Here is a 21629-nt window from a genome sequence, read left to right as displayed (position 1 = left end):
AAGAAGAATCTGTCCATGATTTATCTTTCAAAGTTAAATGTATTTTTCCAGAAATATTGTAACTTTTTGCTTCAAAAGGGAATGTTTACCTCAATGTCTATCCAAGACTTTCCAAAGAGAAATCTGTCCACAATCTGCCTTTCCAGGTTAGCAAAGTTGTACTCAATGGTTGTTCCCTTGCCTACCTCGAAGGAATAATTACAGTTGGCCAAAACCAAGGGGAGAATATCTTGTTCTGGATGATAGCTGATTAGGTGAGCTGGAGTTATGTCCCTTACTTTCACATGCGGCATTTCCTTGATGCTGTAAAGCATAAAAATGATTTTTTTTACAAATGTTAAATCTAACATACTGGTAGCTAAAGCTGCGTTTGTGGAAAATAAATGCCCCACCACAAGGTCTGTGAAATGACCTTAATACCTGTGTTCATGGAAAATAAATGCCCCACCACAAGGTCTGTGAAATGACCTTAATACCTGTGTTCATGGAAAATAAATGCCCCACCACAAGGCCTGTGAAATGACCTTAAATACCTGTGTTCATGGAAAATAAATGCCCCACCACATTAGGCCTGTGAAATGACCTAAATACCTGTGTTCATGGAAAATAAATGCCCCACCACAAGGCCTGTGAAATGACCTAATGCAAAAGCATCTGGACATGGATAACACTATATCCTTCAACCACATCCTGGTGGGGCATAAAAAAAGCTCTCAATGCTAAGCAGACTGTAAAGTATTGTGGGTTAGCTTTTTGACATATATTCTTATTGAAAATCAGAACAAACTGTGCATATAGATTTAAGGATTCATGTTATCCCATCATGTTTTAAAGAAATACTGGTGATTGTGATCTTATCTGTTAGGATGTGTATGTGCATGCTGACTGTCATATGCAACTTCAATACAATTCTAGATAAAAACTTGAAGCATTGTGATATAATTAGCTCTGCATCTTCATATGCATAAACTCTTTTCAATCTCCTGCATTGAAGTTTGTTACAGTAATTGTTTGTAAAATGTATAGTAATTTTGTGAATTTGTTTGTGGCACAACCAATAAACTATAAAGATTGTGACTTTAAACTTTGACATATTATTGGCAGTGGTCTGTAGATGTGCAAAGTGGATTAAGATTTTTATCTTATTTGGAGGCAAAGCTGTGCAGGAGGGGTAGTTGGGGTAGGGTTGGCTAGTGGTAGGGGCAGACATTTTTGCTTACGTGTAATTTTGAAAAGAGTGTAACAATACTGTCAGCTATTTTTAGAAAGGTCTTAATAGAGTTAATTGTGTGTGCAATCACTTATGCTGGATTTGAAATATGTGAAGCATTTAACTGATTCCCTGGTAACATAAAATGATTGTATGGATTTTTCCCAGATATAATCGTTAACACTTTAAGAACTCCACCAAAAAAGCTATATACACTAAACAGGCATAAACTAAACTTGTTTTTGTATATTAAAAAATGGACCAAAAAGTCTCAACCTATAAAGTTCAAAATTAAACAATAATTCAATGAATGGCACATGATATTTTCAACCCATGTGTAATAGTTATCTATACTTAAATACCTGTGCAGAAACTACATCTCTTCTTTCAGTAAAAGTGACTGCAACTTCAACCTTTTGACCTAAAAATTGACAGACTTAACCTAAGTGCAAGCTATTCCCAAAGTTTGGATAAGGTAAGTGACATGAAACAAATGTTACAGTGCCAAAAAAGAGGCCCCAGGTGGCCAAGTTGTCTAAAGGGCTTGCCATTATTGATCACTGCCATCACACCTCAGTCTTCATGGGTTTGAGTATTTATATGGGTATGCAAGAAAGCTTGCCTGTTGGTTGGTGGTTATTCATGGGTTTTTCCTCTACCATTTGTACAGGTCACCATGTACAGCATATCATGTGCTGAAAAATGGAATTAAACCCACAACAACAACTGTGCAAAGACAATTTTGATATTTTTTCTTTTATAGACATATATAACTAATAGTCTGGTAACTCCATGCCACGTCATTTGTTTTCAAAAGATCTTGATAACATCATGTGGCACTGAGTGGTTAAGTGAGAGCACTACTGGGACAGCTATATTAGTCTACCACAAAGAATACCTGTCTTCTTATTGCATCTCAAAATTCAGTTTCATTTTATTATTCTATAATATTTCTTGTATATATCATCAAAATTTAACATGAAAATAAAAATGGTGAATATATTTGTATATTTTCATTGAAATTTTGTGACAAATGGATTCCTGTATTAGAGTAATGAGTCCAATGGGTGGATGTGACCTTGACCTCTGATCTCAAAACTGATAAAGTTCTTCTTATCCCAAGTACAAGCAATCCAAAATGCCCGGTTAACTGCAGATGGTGGAGAACTTGAGCTGGCGTGTACTAACCATTTGTTCTTTAAATTATACTGACCTTGACCTTTTAGCTTTTCTTCCCCAAATGAACAGTTTTTCCTTACCATAAGTACAAGCTATCCATAAAGTTTAATACCTACAGATGGCAGACAACTTAGCTATTGTGTGGAAGCAAAATTGCTAAAAGGCAGATAACATCATAACACAATACACTCTACCTAATGGTGGGTATATAAAAATTTATATAATAGTATCAACATCTGATTTAGCTATCTATTTATACAAATTTGCTGAATTCAAGTGATTTCTTCTTTAAAGTGTCTATAATGTTTCTATTAAAAAATGTGAGGTCCCAGAGTTCCAAAATATGTAAAATAAATTTCAAAACTGCTGTTACTTAAATCCAATCAGGTCATCTACATAAGGATACAAAGAGGCATGCCAATTTTCAGTTTTCTATGCTGAGTGTTTAATTGTGCATTATTGCTTACATACATCTTGGGATAGATCTGTTTATGGACTGATATATGTACAGACAGATGTGCTTATGGACTGATATATGTATAGATAGACAGGAGAAAAATCAAAATAGAAGGTCCTGCTGCTGCAAGCACTGAGAGGAAAGAAATGAATACTTTTACAATTTAAGACTGACCACTGGTGTATTATATGGAAGAAGGGTATTTAATAGCAATGTTTTGTATGCTCTCCAATAAATTTAAGATGATCTAAGGAAAAGTTTAAGTAATGTTCAAGGACTCTTCAAAGATAAATGCAACTTTTCCATATTTGTTACTTCATTACTGTTTAATGTTTCATTGTACATGTACGTGTATTGTAGGTGTAATATTATTTCAAATTTCTATAGTAATGCCTTCATCCACATTAATTTTTTTGTCTGATTTTGAAATTTATCTATACTGATCTTTGTTAATCATGTTTTGGCTCATGCAAAGACGTAACTCGTCACTATCTCATCAAAAATGATCAATGTCGGCATGATTTGTTGCTTCCTGTCTTATTTTACGTACAGTAAAACCTGTTATGAGAGACCGCCCCTTCTGCCAACCAAAAGTGGTGTCTCAAGACAGGTGGTCTCTCATAAGAGGTGTGTGAAAATGGACTGGTTTTCAGGGTCAATAGTTAGCATTGTTGAAAAATAATTAATACCCATACTCACTGTACATGTATCATATCCTTTATTCATGAATCTTGTTAAATAATGCATGCATTCCTCTCAAAATATCTTTATATAATAAAGATATACATCTATCAAACAACGAGAATAACATTTATATTTCAACATCACATTAATATGTACAAAAAATGAACAGTTAGATATGATGTATATATCTTATTTTATACACTTATTCACTGTTTTTTTAAAAGAAATCCGTTATACTTCTTTGTTGACATGTTTTACTCAGCTCTTTGGTCTGAAGATGTATCTCAATTATTGCCTTTTCCTGAATCAACTTTCCACTTACTGGTATGTTTTTACTCCTTGCAACACAAAACCACTCCCATACTCGCTCGTTCAGATCTCCGTAAACTGTCTGTCGTGCCGTGGCATATTTCCTCTGTGCTTGTGCACCTTTCTGCCATTCGTTTCTAATGGACTTCTTGTCTTTGATTACATTTTGAACTTGCGTTTTACCGACGCTTTATCCTGACTACTATTTTGCGAGTGGTCTCACCTTTTTCATTTCTTTCAATGACATTAATCCTTTCTTCCAGTGTTAAAATTTTTCTTTTTTTCAGCGGAGATTCTGCCGTTGTTATTAGTGTTGACGTTATAAAGACTATAGGTTTTGATCAGGTTTTGGGGAATTGTGGAATAAATATATATTATGTACCAATGAATGAAACCAAAATACATAATTAACTCATCAGGAAACAATACTGTACATTTATTTAAATCAACAGCGTTATAGCTCGATAAACAAATGTTCCGACCATCTGCACCCACGTAAACAGATTGTGGCTTGGTGAAACACTAACAAAAGAAATAAAAAAAAATTTTAAAAAAATCCGGAAATGATTCTCACTTACTAGTATTAAAGACAATGAGCTCATTCACCCTCTAGGCATTATGGATTAACTGGAAAGCAAACGACGTACTCAAACCAACACTGAAGCCCTTTTAAACGATTTCTCACTTGGACATAAGGACTACCGGCGTTTTGTGGGTTTTCATACAGATAAAGAAAAAATACAAACCTCTAAATTGACTGCGTATATCCATCATTACTCCCTTTGATGTTACTCTTACTGGCTATTCACATGACTTCGGCACTACAATGGCGGTTAGTGACATGTACTTTAGTCTGGTTTACTGCAGTTTACAAATGACACCGTACGCTGGAGTTGTAAATTTCACAAAACTGGTACTGTAGCAAGACAAATTATTTTTAAATACTTTATTAGAGCAATCTTTGCTATTTTTGCCGTCTTTGTTACAAAGGATTAAATGATGGTTAGAGGTGTTTATCCCGATATATGGTTGTTCAACTATAGTGTTATTTAATGTGCACTTTGTTTGCATACTACATTTATCCCGAGCTCTAATGTTTACAAAGGATTAAGTTAAGGTCAGTGGTGTCAATCTGTTTTGATTTTTTGGCGATGCGGTCGTTCATAGCAGTGTCAAAATGCATATTTTGCCAAGAAATCGCGGTCGCTGGTCGCGTTCAGCAGGTGGTCGTTCATAGCAGAGCGTTTATATAGTAAAATCGATCCATGCATTACGATTGCGGTCGGACATGACAGGTGGTTGCTCATAGCATAGGTCGCTCATGACAGGTTTTACTGTACTCATTTTTGCAAACTTCTCCTCTCAAATGGTTCTACAGAAAGTGTTTTCCATGACTAAGCCTAACACCATTATTTTTCCATTAATAATAAAATACTCTGCATGTCAATTAAGGTAAAAAAATGCACATGGTTCACATGAGAATATATCATCATTGACGATGTCCTGAAATTGTAAAATGTAAATGACAATGCTCCACATTTTTTCTTCTACATATGGAATGGATAGATGTTATATGGAATGGATAGATGTTAAGTCTTTTAAAAAAAGTGACAGTCTGTTTTTTTTAAAAAACTGTTCATGATTCTGATAAATAATATTCAGGTAATCATAGCAATATCTACTTTGTGAAGATATAAATGCGAGTATTTTCAGAAAGTAATTAAGAACTTTATAAAAATATTTTAGGATTTTTATCTTTTTTATAAATCTATTTTTTACTTTCACTTCATTTTTTTCTCACTTTATGGTTTCTTGTGTGCATGGTTTTCCAGAACCTCCGATGACTGTTAATTATAATCTATATATCTTTAATAAGTATTTGGAATACCTTTGCTGTCTCTCTCTGGCTCACAATACATAAGTAACTAACCAAGGTTTATTAACACCTGGTCTTTAGAAATAAAATGAATAAAGTCAGTGGCAATCTTTTTTGTCTTAATTTGCCACATCTGACAAAACACGGTAGCCAGGAAATGATTATGTAATGTGTTCAGCTGGGACAAATTACTGGCAACTGACAGGATGGTCTCTATGTCACAAGGGTCCTGGCAATGCATACCTGCCATAATGCTGTGTCACAAGAAAAACACAATTTTGGACCCCCCAACCATTTCTTGACTACTGCAGTATATAACTGTAGTCTATATCAGTGAACAGTCAAGCTCAAAGCTCAGCTAAACCTATCCATGTGGCATGCAGCTGATGTAGAGGCAATAAAAAGGTAAGGTTGTCCGAGATAAACAACCATCTTTCTGAGATTACTTAATTGTCTGACAATAGCTAGGGTGTCATTCTCTTCATTATTATTTAATCTTGTTAAAATACTATTAATTTAAAATTAACCATATAATTTGTCATCCAAGGGATTTTAAAGACAGAAACTTGATGCATGTTATTATTTAACGTCAGTGTGGTTGTGATTAGGCATTTGCACACACAAACACACATGTATTGCACTGATATTTGACAATGCTAAGTCTACCAACTATTTCATTTATACAACTGCATTAAATGCTTTGATAAACATACATGTTAATTTTTTTTAAAATTCAGATTTGAATTTCTAATAATTTTCTATAAACTTACATGAAATAATAGTTTATTCTCACTTGGACAACATCACTTTGTTTGGTCATGTGCACTGACCCCACCACCACCATTTAGGACCTCAAAACACACTTTTTTAGTCTCAACAAAACCCCAGCTGGGATTATAGCAGGTATGGCTATGAATGTGCTGTATGCTATACAGGGCACTGTTCATTCTGCATCAATACATACATAAGGTGCTTTGGGTATCTTGGGTAAAAGAAAAATATAATACAGACTGTATCTTTGACTTAATTCCAAAAATTCAGCTTTGGAGGGTTCATCTCCAGATCACAAGATGAAATAGAAATCTTTCATTTGGAACCAACTTCTCTGCCCCAAAACTGACTAAAGTCACTTTCAGCTGCTAGTTTGAACCCTGGTCATAAAATTTGTTCTGATTCACAGTGAAGTTACATGAAATTTTTAAAAAAACACAGAGGAAATTTAACATAAACAATAAATTAGGACTGTTTGCTTGTATACTTTATATCTTGAAACAAATCTGACAAGTATTAATGTCTGTTACTTTGTATGCATTATCATGGTAAATCACTTTTCTTTTCTTTGTTGTTTGTTCACCATCATATTCCATAATGTCACATGTCAAACAAACAAATGGGATGTAGACTGTAGTGTTGTGAACTCAGATTACATTTGTGCTATATGAAAAATGACAACTTTATATGCAGAAACACGTACCTTCTTCTGACTTCTCTGTAGTAGCTGTCTAAGAAGTAATTTTGTGTGCGGAAGAGAAACTTCAGTAACTTGTCTGCACACTGCCCAGCATCACCTGCAGTTGGAAGAAGCCAAGATATGGGAGTCAAGTCACTGATCCTTTCTCCACGATACTCAATTGGCACAGAAACTGTAAAATTAAAAATTTCAGTGTGTATTTATTTAGCTGTCTATCACTCATATGTTACAACAAGTTATCTAGTGTACTAATCATTGAGACATCCATATATCTTGATTACTGTCAAACATGTCAATAGCCGCCACCTATGGGAAAAGGCAAAACTAGCCTTTGTACATGGGTGACCTCTGTACGCAGGTTCACCTTTCAGAATTGGTGTTTGAACAAATAACATGCACTGAGTATCATTCTTATTAAAATTATCATTACATTGTCATCATTGTTTTTGAAGCACTATTCAACAAAATTATCAATAGACATTACTGTTTTCTCTCCCAAAAATATGTTCCACACAAGATTAAATATATCCAGCTCACTTGAACCCATCCTATAAATTAAATCAATGACTTTGTATGCACCAATACAAAACACTAATTTCAGTACTGATTGTCAGCTTTCATATGACAGTAAGCAGAGGATTGACTCTTTGGTAAGCCATTTTATACAAATTAGGCTTGGGAACAGTGGTTCATGCTTCAGAAACAATATCTGGATTAACCTGATGCTCAACTCATCAAGATCAAAAGACAGTTAGCTTATATGATAGGCCTGTGAGGGAATAAAAGAAGCAGTATATGACTATTTGTCTGACCATGAACTAAAACTTAGCCTGCCTTTGTACAAGTTTTAAATACTTAACAACCTTGGACCCTCAGTTTTCAACCATACTGACATGTTTGAGTTTGACAGTGTGGCTGGACTATGGTGAGTACAAGCAAGATGTGAAATATTCACTTATTAATTCACACAATATGCCTTTATCTGCATTACTCTGAGTGGTCACTGATGATTCACTCCAGTGGCCACCTACAGCAGAAAGAAACCACTGTTGATTAGGAAACACCTGACTGATGACCACAGAATGCAAGGACACATGCACACAGGACATTTATTCAGGAAATTTGTTAGGAGGAAATCAAGACTGTCCATTGTGAATAGATGACCTCTATGTACAGATGACCCACAGGACAGGTTTGGCTACAAACACACTAATGTTGTTGACACATTATTTGATTCCAATATATAAATAGGTCGTCTCATTTAATGGCTCTGAATTGAAATACAGCAATTTCCTCCTCTAAATGGCTTTTAATAGCAAGTTTACAGACAGTAAAACCTGTAAAACAACACAATAACACTACTATGACAGATCACCTGTTCTAAGACACAATGATGATTTTTTCTATGGATTTAGTGATTATATTATATTATGTCTTGTCTTGAAAGACAGTGATTTATTTTGGCAGAACAGGTGATCTTTCAAGACAGGTTCCACGGCATGCATGCATGTATATATATATATATATATATATATATATATATATATATATATATATATATATATATATATATATATATAACAAAGATGCCCAAGCGTACAGGATACTAGTATCCTGAAATGATTGTGAAAACTGGCATTCTTTTTTTCCAAGTCTGTATGACTATGAAAACTCTGCTGAAAACTTTATATTGTGACAATCTAAATGTCTCTGTGGTGTCTAATCTAAAAAAAGGAGTCCCTGAAAAATTTCTTCCTTTCAACTGTAGAGTGTTGAAAGTACATATCTCAAACATTCTTAAGCAATAACAGGATTTTCAAATTACCTGCTGTGGTGGCAAACTGGATGTCAGGTTGTTACGATATTCATTTTGTGACCAAATAAACAACATTATGGGGAAGTAGTGACAGCAAGACTTTTAAGACAGCCAACTGTCACCATTTTCATTTAGGACCAACTGGGAATCATATGAAGTCTGCTGGAAAGAACTCCACGTTGATATAGACATCCTTTTTGAAGGAATAAAGACAACATTTTTAAGATGACCAGCATGGTGGTTATACTAAGGATCAGAAAGTCATTCATAGTGATAATACTGTTTTCATCATGGCCACTTTGGTGGCCAATTTGGATTTGCAAGTGGCACCATTTTCATCTAGGAGCAACTAGATGTCATAAAAAAAGTCATCTGGTGAAAAGTCAATGTAAATATTTTACTTAAATTAGGAGGAATAGCAACAAAAAAAAATTTAAGATGGCTCTATGGCAGCCATAATGGACATTAAATTGTGACCACTGTCATTTAAGACCAACTAGAATTCATAAGAAGGCTTTTAGTGATATAACCATTCATACAGGTGAAGTAATGATAGCAATCTGTGTTTTATACCTATCGTTTAGTTCCTTTTAAGTGCAATCATAAATATCTGGTATTTAAATGTAAAATGTGTAAATCTACCATAACAGCTACATCTGTGAGCATTTCTCTGATAACCAAATGAATTACTTACTGTTTTTTGATATCTTTGTTGTGGAAGTATTTGTTATATTGTTCACTGAACTAAAACCTGACCTCTATTGTATTTTCAAGTTAATTGCTGTTGTTGTTGTTGTTATAGGGTTTAACGCCATTTTTCAGCACAAGATAGGCTATACATGGCGGCCAGTATTAATGGTGGAGGAAGAACCGGGAAAACCCAGGGAAAGAACCACCGACCCACGAGAAGCTACCGGCAAGCTTTCTCACATATCCACATTTGCTGAGCCTTGGACTCGAACCCACGCAGACAGAGGTGAGATGGCAGTGATCCGTGACGGACAGCGCTTTAGACCACTCGGCCACTCGGCCCCCCCCCCCCCCCCCCGAGTTAATTGCATCTTTTGTATCAAATACAGGTGGTGGAAAAGTTAAAACATGCAAACCATACATGTTTAAGATCTACCTGACCTGGTCATATGTTGGGTGAACTCATTTTAATTGATCAATCAAACACTATTATAAATGTTATTATGTAAGTAATATAATTAAAATGGGGGGGGCTAATTTTTATCATGCAATACTTACCCACAGCTATTGTTTAGCTTTCATTTTTGTGCCAAAAAATGCACAGTCCATTTTGATGTGCATACAGCCTCCCTTAGAGTAAAGAAATGTCAGTAAGATGCAATTCCTTGTGCAACTCACCTTGTCCTTGGTATGTTATGTGTGAAGCAAGCACAGAAAATTCATCTTTTTCACAGATGACTGCTGCACCAGGACATCAGAGCAGGCTGGGAGGAAGGCATTTCACAATAGCAATGAGTAGCTATTGCATAATTACCCCTCCAAAACAGTACATTTTAACAGTAGCAATAGCTTAGCCATAGTTATTGTTTAGCCGATTTTGTCAGTAAGGAGAGTTGGCTCCAATAAAGTGAAGAAAAAAAGAAGAGAAAATGGAAAGTACTCACCATTGGTGGAGAGGTCCATGTTATGGAATGTTGGTATTTCTTGGAGCCACATGTTGTGCCATAACAATAGGACCCGGAGAAAAAAAATGCATGCACTTTGTTGTGATAATGAGTGGAGGTAAAAGGAGGAAAAGGTAGCATGGGAACACCAAAATATTGCCTTCATGATATCCACCAAGGACGAGTGATTAATGTAGACCCAGGAGGTAGCAACATCTCGAACCTCATGGACTTTAAGTTTCATAAAGGAAAGGTCTCAATCAGTGAGAGACTGGTACACTCTTTTGATTGTGGTGACAATCCATCATAAAAAAGTGGCAGTTGATATGTCTATGAGCACTTGAGAGTGAGGGAAAGATGCTTCCTACCCCTTCTTTTTCCTCTGGATGCCTTAAGAGAATAATAGAGTGCCCTCACAGGACATAAAAGTCTATCTCTATCATCCACAGCACAGATTCAACTGAGACTGGGGATTTCTATTGGTAATGGAGCTACTGAAGGTAACTGATTTTTGGTTAAAAATCCTGGTTGACAATGGAGGGAAAAATCATAATTACCATTAAACTGCAGACAGCCAGTGTCCATAGAATCTCACTTCATTGTTGTGCTGAAGAAAGAGCAAGTAGAAACAGAGTCCTGAAAAGAAGCCTCACTCAATGATTCATAGTTGGTTTTCGTTAATGACTTTACAACACAAGAAAGATTCTATCTAGGCATAACAGAGTGCAAGACAGGTCTCTGCTGCTTAAAATACTTAATAAGATCAACAAGGTGTGAATCCAAACCAATTACTGTGCCTTGAGAGAATTTAAGTGTGTTTGAAATGGCAGGTCTACAGCCCATGGTAGTGGATACAGAGCATGTTTTGTTTTGAAAGAGAAACAAAAGGAAATCAGCAACAGAAGTTACAGAAAGGTAACTAGGATCAACACGTTTCCTACCCCACCAATCATGAAGGATTCTCCACCTGGCATCATAGACCTTGGATGTAGAAGCTCTTCTGGCCTGACTGGTGTAACTGGCAACTTGGCCTGAAAATTTGTTTTGGCAGAGAGATCGCTTGAGATGATTCAAAGCATAAAGGTGGAGAATTGTGGGCTGTTGTGGAGGAGGGATCCCCAATGTTGCAACAGAAGATCCCCTCCTGATAGGAAGAGACCTGGGTCAGGCAATCAACAGGTCTTAGAAGGTCAATGAACCATGAGTGCTGAGGCCACAGAGGGGCTATAAGAATGATCTGAGCAGTGGAAGCTCTGACTTTTTAAAGAACTCAGTCAGAAGGGTGTGAAGGATTAAGCGAACAGCCGATCCCACTGGAGACTGAATGAATCCACTGCCCATCTTCCTCGATCCAGGACAGCTGAAATATAAAACGGAAGTCTGTTGTTGAGCCTGGTTGCAAATAGGTCCATAAGGGGCCTTCCCCACAGTGAGAAAAGGGACTCTGTTACAGAGCAGTGAAGAGTCTATTCTGTGGGGATGCTCTGCCAGTTCTGAAGAGACTGTCCATTAAAACGTTCTTCTTGCTTGGATTATGCCACATTCTGAGTGTTATGTTCTCTGAGGTGGCCCACAGCAGAAGTTTCCAGACTTGTACACAAAGAGAAGTCTTGAGATGACATGTTAGGAATGAAGCCATCCAACAGACTCTTGACTTCAAGCTGAACAGCCCTAATGATGTCTTTACTTTGATAGAGTAGTACCTTTGAGGTGTCCAAAGCAGCATCATCGTGGATGTCATGAAGTTCCACCGACAAAACCATAGAAAACAGAAAGTGCATGCCAAGATGTCTTGGGTACAGCTTCCAGCATGGTGAAGGGCAGCTGGGTTCAAGGATGATTCTCTCAGTATACTACAAGAAACAGCTGAGAAGAGGTCAGCATGTGAAGCTAGGGTGACTGTAAAGAGTTGAATTTTGAATGGTATTGAACCTTAAAGTTGAATGCATTGAGCATTAAAATTGTGACACATTTAAGCCAGAAAAGTCTTTGTGATGGGTCACTTTGACCTTTCTTCTTTTCTCCCCCCCCCCCACATGTCAGTGTTAAACTTGAAAGGCCAACATCTACGACTCATTGAGATTTGACCAGGGCATTGCAACACTGTCTTGAGAAAGTAAACATTTGAGCTACTAACCATAACTGCTTGATAGGAAGTCATGTCCAATATTCATTTTCAAAGGGAAGTTGATTGCAACACAGTTCAAAGATTCTAAGCTGTTCAAAATCTGATGAAAAAGAAATGATTATCTTGTGAAAATTTTAGGAACTGCTGTGTACGACCGGTCAGAGTAAATTACGGTGTTCACTTTGGAAGTAATGTGAATTTAAAGTGATGACCTTGGTCGAAATTCTTTAGTCCAAAATTTCCTGAGAGGAGAAGTCTGGCTCTGAGGATCCCTAAACAGAATAGTGCTTTCCTCATTAAACAAGAAAAGGGGACCAGGTGGCTGTCTTGTAAGAGAAGACAGGGTTTAGTGCTAGGATGCACAATTTCTGAAAGAGAACAGTATTAAGGTAACCAATTTTAATTTTTCATGTAATTTTCTATTTTTGATTGTTTGTTTTGTGCAAATGTGTTGATATGACTAGGATCCATATTATGTATCGTTTATTCAATTTCATGGAAATCTGTTGATGCTAGAGTTGTTATGCAATTTATCTCTTTAATTTTACAGTTACTAGCTCATTGATAGAATTGACAGATTGCATGTGATCCAAATTTTCATGTGTAGGATTTCATAGGGTTATATGAAATAATTTCCTTTGTCTGTTAGGACGATACTGATTATCATGAGTTAACAATAATTTCATGTTATATCTGATTTTGTAATGTTTAAATAATCTTGTAGGTTAGGGACTGCTGTGAGCTAGAATATTTTAAATTTTATGCAAGAGTAATCTAGCATGTGGTGGTGTAGGTAATGAGATATGGTAATGTTAGATACACCATTCCCGTGTTAATTTATTGTCAGTCACTGTGAAGCAAGAGTGATAATCTATCGAATTAGGTCAGAATGTATGCAGTGTTTGGATAGGTAATTATGCTTCTGAGTAATGTAAGTGAGGAAATTTTATGTATGTATAGAAAGTGATAGGTATAGAGATTTAGGGGTAATTTTGTCCTTTAAGGAAACAATTTTCTGGGAGAGACAGGACAGTCCGAAGTCAAAAGTCCAGAAATAGATGATGTGTTCAGAATACAGGACTAAGAGGTTAAAAATATTACCTATTAAAGACCGAATCTGTTTGAGAAAAGCCAAATTAATGTACAGGATATCTCAGAATAGTGCTCCTGAATATTTACAATCACTATTCCAGTATAGGCTACATGGTAATACTCCCCACCTGCGATCCATGTCTACCTAACAGTATAAAATTCCCAAACCAAATAAGGAATTATTTAAAAAAAGTTTCCAATACTCTGGAACTCTGCTCTGGAATAGTATTCCATCTGAGATTAGAAATGCCCACTCTATTTCCTTCTTCCAAACCCAATATATCCAGTGGCTTCAGAGATGCAGCTTAAATAAATAAATTCCTTTGTATGAGGGCCTCAAGGTAGATTAGTTTTTAGCTAATTGTGTTACCCTCTTTAAATAAGGTCATTATTATTATTATTATATAACTCACCTTGTTTGTATGTACTGCATACGGAGTACACCAATGTGTTCTCTATAGACATAGTAATTAGTATAAATTTACCAGGTTTTCTTTTTCTGTGTAAGTGAGTTATCAGTGTTTTATACAACTGTTACTGAATAAAGGAAGTATACTAACATACAATAACAATGTGAAAAAATAACGCACTGAATCAAATATCTAGTAGAGATACTGTACATGACATGGTTCCTGCGGTGTCAATCTAGACTGAAGAACACATAGCATCTAGTGAGCAAGCTGTCATTATTCCTTGCATACCGTAACATACTGCTAGCTAGATATAAAATGATTTTGATAGTAAGTGTATCCAACCCCTGTGGGTGTAGATGAAGTAATCACAAGTCCCTGAAGGAAACGAAATCGGAGGGAAAAGGTTACCATGTAAAGATTTGAAAAAATGAAAGGATAATGTAACACCATTAGAATTAAATTATTGTTGCAGGCCAGGCCACAATTGTAGTTAAAAATCACTGCAACAGGCAAATATTCTCTGGTCTTTGGCACATGTCTGATCACATCAACATCCTTGAAAAAGATTAATGATTTGTGCTTGCTTTTTGTACATAACGTATCAAGGACAAGGCAAGTTGCAGAAGGAATTGTGTCATACCGACAATTCTTCATTCTAAGGGAGGCTGTATGCAAATCAAAAGGAGGTTACATCTTTTTTCAGCATGAAAAAGAAAGCTAAACAATAGCCATGGTAAGCTATTACTGCTATTTAAGTACCTTAAATTAAAACCGTAAATGTGATCAAAGCTAGAAAGGCAACCAAGCAAAATTAATACTTTGTAAAATAAACAGCTTTGTTTCACAGATATGGACCACTGTAGAAATGAGTTTCAGAGAATTCTTGAATTAGCACTTAGAAATATCCTCAAGGACGATAAGAAGTTTCACTATTTCAGCAACTGACCAATACAAAAAGTCAATCAATAATCAAAATTTTAGCTATGTTATGGTCATCATTTAATGAATATATGACAGTTACATGAATCTGCTGGTTATATGCCTAACATATTTATAAGAATTCATTATACATGTGGGTTTTTTCCTCATATAACATCATCTTGTAGGATCACTTGCATCAGTGAACAAGGTAACTCTTGAGCATGTGAAACAAAGTCAATAAACCAGTAGTGGATGTAAAACTAAAATGTGATTTGGAAGAATCTGATGTACTAAAAACATCGAATAAAGCAAAATCTGCATCTAATATTTTAGAAACAAATAAGCATATATGTGATGCTAAGAATCATATGTACTGTGAAACTACTGTACTCCAAAGTAAACTGAAAAGGTCCACATCAGACATGACCCCATCAAACCCAACCCACTACTTTTGAGAAAAATGAGTGTCTTTAGTTGTTGTACCTATAATAAAACCACTGAATGGCTACCTAAGTAATGCCATCTCAAAACACATTTCCAAAATATTTACTGCACCTGTGCTATGAAAGGCAAAGCTACAATTTGTATGCTGTGTATCAACTGATTTTTCAATGAAGCTTGATTAGATAATTTGCTTAACTCATTGATAAACATCAAGGTGAAGGTATGCAGCTTTTAAATATTGAGAATTTTTATCTTACTTAGGCTTTCCCTGACAAGGTCCCAAGCCTCTGCATATTCATCTAATAATTTGGGAAGTTCATCTGGAATAGAGCATCAGAAAATTCATTAGTAACCAAACAAGCAGGATACAGTATTTAAAATAAAAAAATCAAACACTTTTTATCTTGAATTTCTAAAACAGGGGTGCACAACCTTTTTCAGCCAAGGGCCAGATTGCATTTTCTAAGACCACTTGAGGGCCGCAAACACTAATTTCTTTAATATAATTATTGTTCACAGGCCAGATTTCTGTGATGTTTTAATTTGCCCTGAGGGCTGGACAGAACATGTTTGCGGGCCAGATCCAGCCTGTGGGCCTGGTGTTGTGCACCCCTGTTCTAAAATGTTATACTAGGCAGGGAGTAGTTCTTCACAAATGCATTGTGCACTTCAAATGAGATGTGCTACATCACATATGTCACTGAATTTTTATCACATGGTCAATGTAAACTTAACATGTTAATTTTGTATTTTAAAAAAAGCATCTGTTAGATACAAATATTGAAAATGTACCTGAAGCCCGTTTTAATTTTTTACCAAGCTACCTGTTGGAGGAATTCCCTGAAGGAATAAACAAACAAACTTTCATTGAAGGGAGACAATATTTCATGTAAGTACCTACTCATATGGTCCAAACAAAAAAATATGTCCACAACACAAGGATGCCCCCCAAAAATAGTTAAAGTGAAGAAAATTTGCTTCAATATGCAAGGGCAAACTTCAAAGTTTAACAAATGCAATTAATCTAATAACATGTCAGAAAATGTTAGCCAGAGTGATTAGATAACTCACCTCTACCTTTGCTAGTCACCAATAGCTATGTAAACATTATCTTGCAGAAAATTAATTCCATCTAAAGTGGTCTTGGACTCTCTCTAGTAATTAAAGAATTTTGTTATTTTTTCATTTTTATATCTGAACTTTTTCAATCATTTTAATATTTAAAATGTTGACTCTTGATTGGCACTATATACATAGCCAGCATTATGCTGACATTCTCTGAAACATCCTGCCTGCATACCTACACACCTTCTGTGATTAGGCATAAGAGATATAAAATAATATTCTATGAAATTACAGTAAAACTACTATAATGAACAGGAAACAAATTATATTAATATTGTATATTATTGTTTAAAAATCACTGTTCTTAAGATCTGCTTGGCCATCAATAAGCACTGTCCATGCCTAGAACTGAGAATTGTAAAGGATGAATGTCAAAGGCTTTGAGAAACCTTGGAGTTGCAGCAAGAAATGCATAGTTAATGCATCATTAATGAATTTTGATCAGCCATTACAGGTGTGGCATTACATGAAAAACATGCAGTCCACTACATTTTTATTATACTCATTCACATGAACAATATACACAGTTAACCTGCTGAGGATACACATCACATTATAAAATGCACAGTCAATAACCTGGAAAGTTCATCTTTGAATAAATATATTTATTTTTTCTTCCAATTATATTACCCAGAAAAGGCCCTGTAAGTAGGCTAGGATGTATATAGGTCTAACATTTATTAAGGTATGTGATTTTTTTTCCAGCTGGTTTTAACACTGACAATAGAGGTCTAAGCTCATTCCAGTCTCTGCTCACATCTCACATCTCTGTAAAGTAGTAAGTTTTCTTTCACTGATACTAGCTGAGAGTAAACAAAATCTTAGCGACAGTGCAATCTGTTGCGAACTGCTCCACCAACCTCCATTTTTAGACTGTCCTCTGAGCATTCCCACTGTGATCATGGTGGAAGCTTCAGCACGATCCAACTTCCTTTGATATTTCTGGAACAGGATTCTCAACAGCTTTAGAATGCTGGGGATGTAATGGACTGCCCGCAGGTGGTGCTCCTAATTTAAAACAAATGTGAAAAAAAGAAATAAAAGCACAGTAATCTACATTTAATTAAAATGTGCCATGTACACATATATTCTTGAAAGTATCATGCTCTGTTCAGCCAATCTCATCTTTTCATATTTTCTGCTAAATTCATCTTTGATTAGTTAAACATTAATAGCCCCTTAGAAAAGACAATTTAATCATGGTATATTAGAAAAAAGAACTACTCTAATTCATACATTTTTTCATATCCTGCAAATATTTTGTACACAGAGGATTCAATTCCTAAAATTTCTTTTAACTAAAATATTCTGTCCAAAGAATTTTGTTTAAAATTGAAAGTTTTAATATTTCACACAAATAAATTCTTAAAGTTTGATGTATTTGAGAATTAAAGTATACGTATAAGTATTGTATAAAGAAAAGGCAGAAATAAGCAGATCTTTGCTGAAAATTTGTTTTATACATCACTTGTTTATTGCCTATTTTTAAAAATTGCAAGGATAAAGATGTCAAGGGATACCTATGTTCATATCACAGTTATCGTTTTCAATCTTATCCATCCTGATACACACAAATGTAAAGTGAACACAAACATCATGCTGTACTAGTGTATGTTGCTGCACTGCAATTTGATCTGATGCACATGAATTTAATATTGACGACCATGTGGACCTTTTGAAGTCCTCAATGTTGGATCCTTTAATTTTTCATATATAATCTCTTACCAAAATAATAATGAATTTTTGTACACATTATTTCCTGCACTTTAAAAAAAAAACCAAATGTACTTTGTCAAGTATGAAAATATTATATGAAATATGGTACTGTTGATACTATTCATGTGGTATTATTGTTGGGTAAATTTCATAATTGCTACAAGGCAAACATTTGAAATCAAATGTAAACTATTCAGTGCAAGAGGAATATACTTGAATTTTATAGTGATGTAAAGGGTAATAGTTCACAAAAAATTCTCTTTGAAAAAAATCTATTTTTAATGGGAGGCATTGGAACTCGGTGCCAAAGGCATCACATTCAAAATGTTGCAGTGGCATAACATGAAACACCAATATGAACCAAGCCAAGCATTTTTCAAAAGTACTTTTCCACAAACAATTTGGCATAAAGAATAATTTTATTTCATGTTCATCTTGTTACAAAGATCATCAAAGATCATCATACATATAATTCTGCTGTAAATGATTTACTTTAAATAGTAAATCTCATCATAACTGTCCCTATTTCTCCAGCACATTCATATTCTAATTTAAAGCAGTAAATAATATAGTATGAAATAGAAATGCAACTAGACAAATAATAATCCAAATGCCCATATAAATATAGATTTGCATCTCCGCACCCTAATCAAATAGTGAAAAATGAGTTTATAGTAGAGTCTCTACGTGTCCAAGTTCCTTCCAGCTGCATGTAGACTGTGGAGGGACATAATGCTACACGTCTGTGGCATGATGCCCCAGTGCTAAACATCCCTATAAAGTGTCACACTGCAGACATCATAGCGATATGACTGAAATATTGATAAAGCTATGTTAAAAATCTAAATCACACACACACACAAATTAAAAATTTGCACAGTTACTAATGCAAAATCGTCGCCATCACCTATATTTGTTTTTGGTGTGTATTAACCCCTTGATGAATATAATCATCAAGTTTCATAATACATGCACACAAAACAATACCTGGTAAACTGAGCTAATGCAATAAACCAAATGCAATCAGTGGTGTGAAAAGTAGGTCAATGTGGTCTGTAGTACCTTCCAAGATGAATTCATCCATTAAATTTCATGACTGTACACATACAACAATGTTTGAGAAACTGAACTACATGTAGATCTTAACATAATCATTAAAGCATGAAAAGTAGACCACTGTGATCCACTTTTGCCTATGGTTTGTAATACCTTCTAATATAAACAAATCCCTGAAGTTTCAAGACTGTACATAAAATTATGTCAGATACCCAAATGCAAACTGTAAGTAGGCATCCAAAGCAAAAATCATAACAAGAACAATGCCATCAGAAAAGTGATCCCCATGTGTCACCTATTGGGTAGCATTATCAATACTAGCAAAGGACTGCTCTAGATAATGATGTGAAGATATACCTCTTTCAAGAAGAGCTTAAGAATTTTAGGCTGTTTCAATGATTTCTTTGTGGAGGTTATCTCAAACTCATGTTGCATGTGGTCAATGGTAATCCTTGATCGGTAACGCCACATAGCTGGAATTTCCTGTAGCATTTTGAGAGGGTCATGCACCTCGTGTACCTCTGTCTCACGTACCAGATGTAACAAGTGAACTGTTCCTGTAATAAATGTAAGGCATCAAAGTATTGATGATACTGGTTTATCTTTTAGAAGCACATACATATGAATAACACATATCCCAGTGCTTACAGATTCTGACTAGTACTCTTCATTTGAATCTCTTGGATGGATACCAGGCTAATGTGCCTTTGTTTTTGCAAGTCAGTTAATAGACCATAGAAAACCCTGATGTATAAAGCACTTTGTTATAACATGAGTTCCAATATAACACAGTCATGTCATGGTTTCTAAATTTTTACCTTTACTTCACCAATACTCATCATTTTTTAATTACTTAAAAGTCTTACTGTCAAGCAAATAATGGTTTAATCTGTTAATTAAGAGAGATGTCTTGCATTATTTAAGTAAAAAAGTTTTTTTTTGTTTAAAAGATAATACAATTTGTGTGAACATTCATTAAAAATATTTCAATAAACCTTTGTTGCACATTATTGTTAGCTCATACATATGAACTTCCTCTCAAGATGAGAGGTGTCTCCTGTCCCTCCTGTGACTCACTGAGATTCACCACATATTCAAAATTATTATTTAAAAAATTCCAGAATAGAATTTATTTCAACACATTGCTTCCAATTTAGTACATTTATAGTAAAGACCTTCTGTGATAATGTTATTGTGAACTTGCTTATGCAGGGTAGGCATGACACTTTAATTGCTAAATTGACAGAGAATAGCCAAAATAATATTAAATATTTTATATGGTTGGATTACTAAAAACACAAGAAGTATAGGGTCAGTTTGTCTTTGCTGTTTAAAATTTGTCAAGCTCAACTATACTATGTGTGATAAGAGGCAATTCAGAAAGGATTAAATATGACTTGATGGATTATGGAATTCAAAACTCCTGACCACATTTTGCAAATCTCCTGATCAGCCTCAACTAACCTCTCTGGTCTGTCACATGCATGCAAGTTTTATTTTTAAAGGCATCAGGTATTGAAAAAGTTGATAGTTGTTGATTTAATTTGCATTGATATATCAACAATGCAGCCAATAATTCTTCTTTGTGGTTGTTTTTAATGCATGATTGTGTATAATTAATGTTCACCAAATGAAAACAATATACACCTCTCCCTCGACAACTCGCACACATCGGGGTCCAAAAACATCGACCGCACTATAAGCGAGGTGCGAGTTATCAAGGGACATATAAAAAAAGCCAAAACCAATAAAGGGATTGATGTAAAGGCAAAAGGTGGTGGGTGGGTTGGCAGATTATAGTGTTGAATACTCAATATATAATTGTGCTGACATTAGCTGTGAATACATATCTCTTCATAACAGTGTACTTTGTCCACACAGAGCAACATTAATTTCAGGATAAATTACAGTATATTGAGGAGATCATCAAATACATTATTCCACATGGTTTCTGTTCATTTAACATGTGTACCACTTCACACATTATGTACTACGTCACTAATTTGTGTGTTGAATTGGATACATTCTAGTTTTATTGTTTGATCCAAATTAGACAGATTTTTTTAATACAAAAGATCAAAACTCTTTTCGAAAAACA

General features: G+C 35.1%; 1 protein-coding gene across 1 annotated transcript in view; it reads right to left on the bottom strand.

Annotated features, from left to right (window-relative positions):
• Positions 1-21629, bottom strand: part of LOC149786029 (E3 ubiquitin-protein ligase rnf213-alpha-like) — a 598535-nt gene that overhangs the window by 24699 nt on the left and 552207 nt on the right. Inside the window, exons 84-88 of the mRNA XM_089976317.1 lie at positions 19889-20088; positions 17620-17767; positions 15892-15954; positions 7190-7358; positions 90-303 (exon numbers count right to left, since the gene is read on the bottom strand). Of these exons, the coding sequence (XP_089832443.1) occupies positions 90-303; positions 7190-7358; positions 15892-15954; positions 17620-17767; positions 19889-20088 (794 nt within the window). The remainder of the gene's footprint in view (positions 1-89; positions 304-7189; positions 7359-15891; positions 15955-17619; positions 17768-19888; positions 20089-21629) is intronic.

This window comes from Sinohyriopsis cumingii, chromosome 12, assembly GCF_028554795.1.
Source record: "Sinohyriopsis cumingii isolate HCF-2022 chromosome 12, ASM2855479v2, whole genome shotgun sequence".
NCBI classification, from domain to species: domain Eukaryota; kingdom Metazoa; phylum Mollusca; class Bivalvia; order Unionida; family Unionidae; genus Sinohyriopsis; species Sinohyriopsis cumingii.
This window is presented reverse-complemented; position numbering and strand designations above follow the sequence as displayed.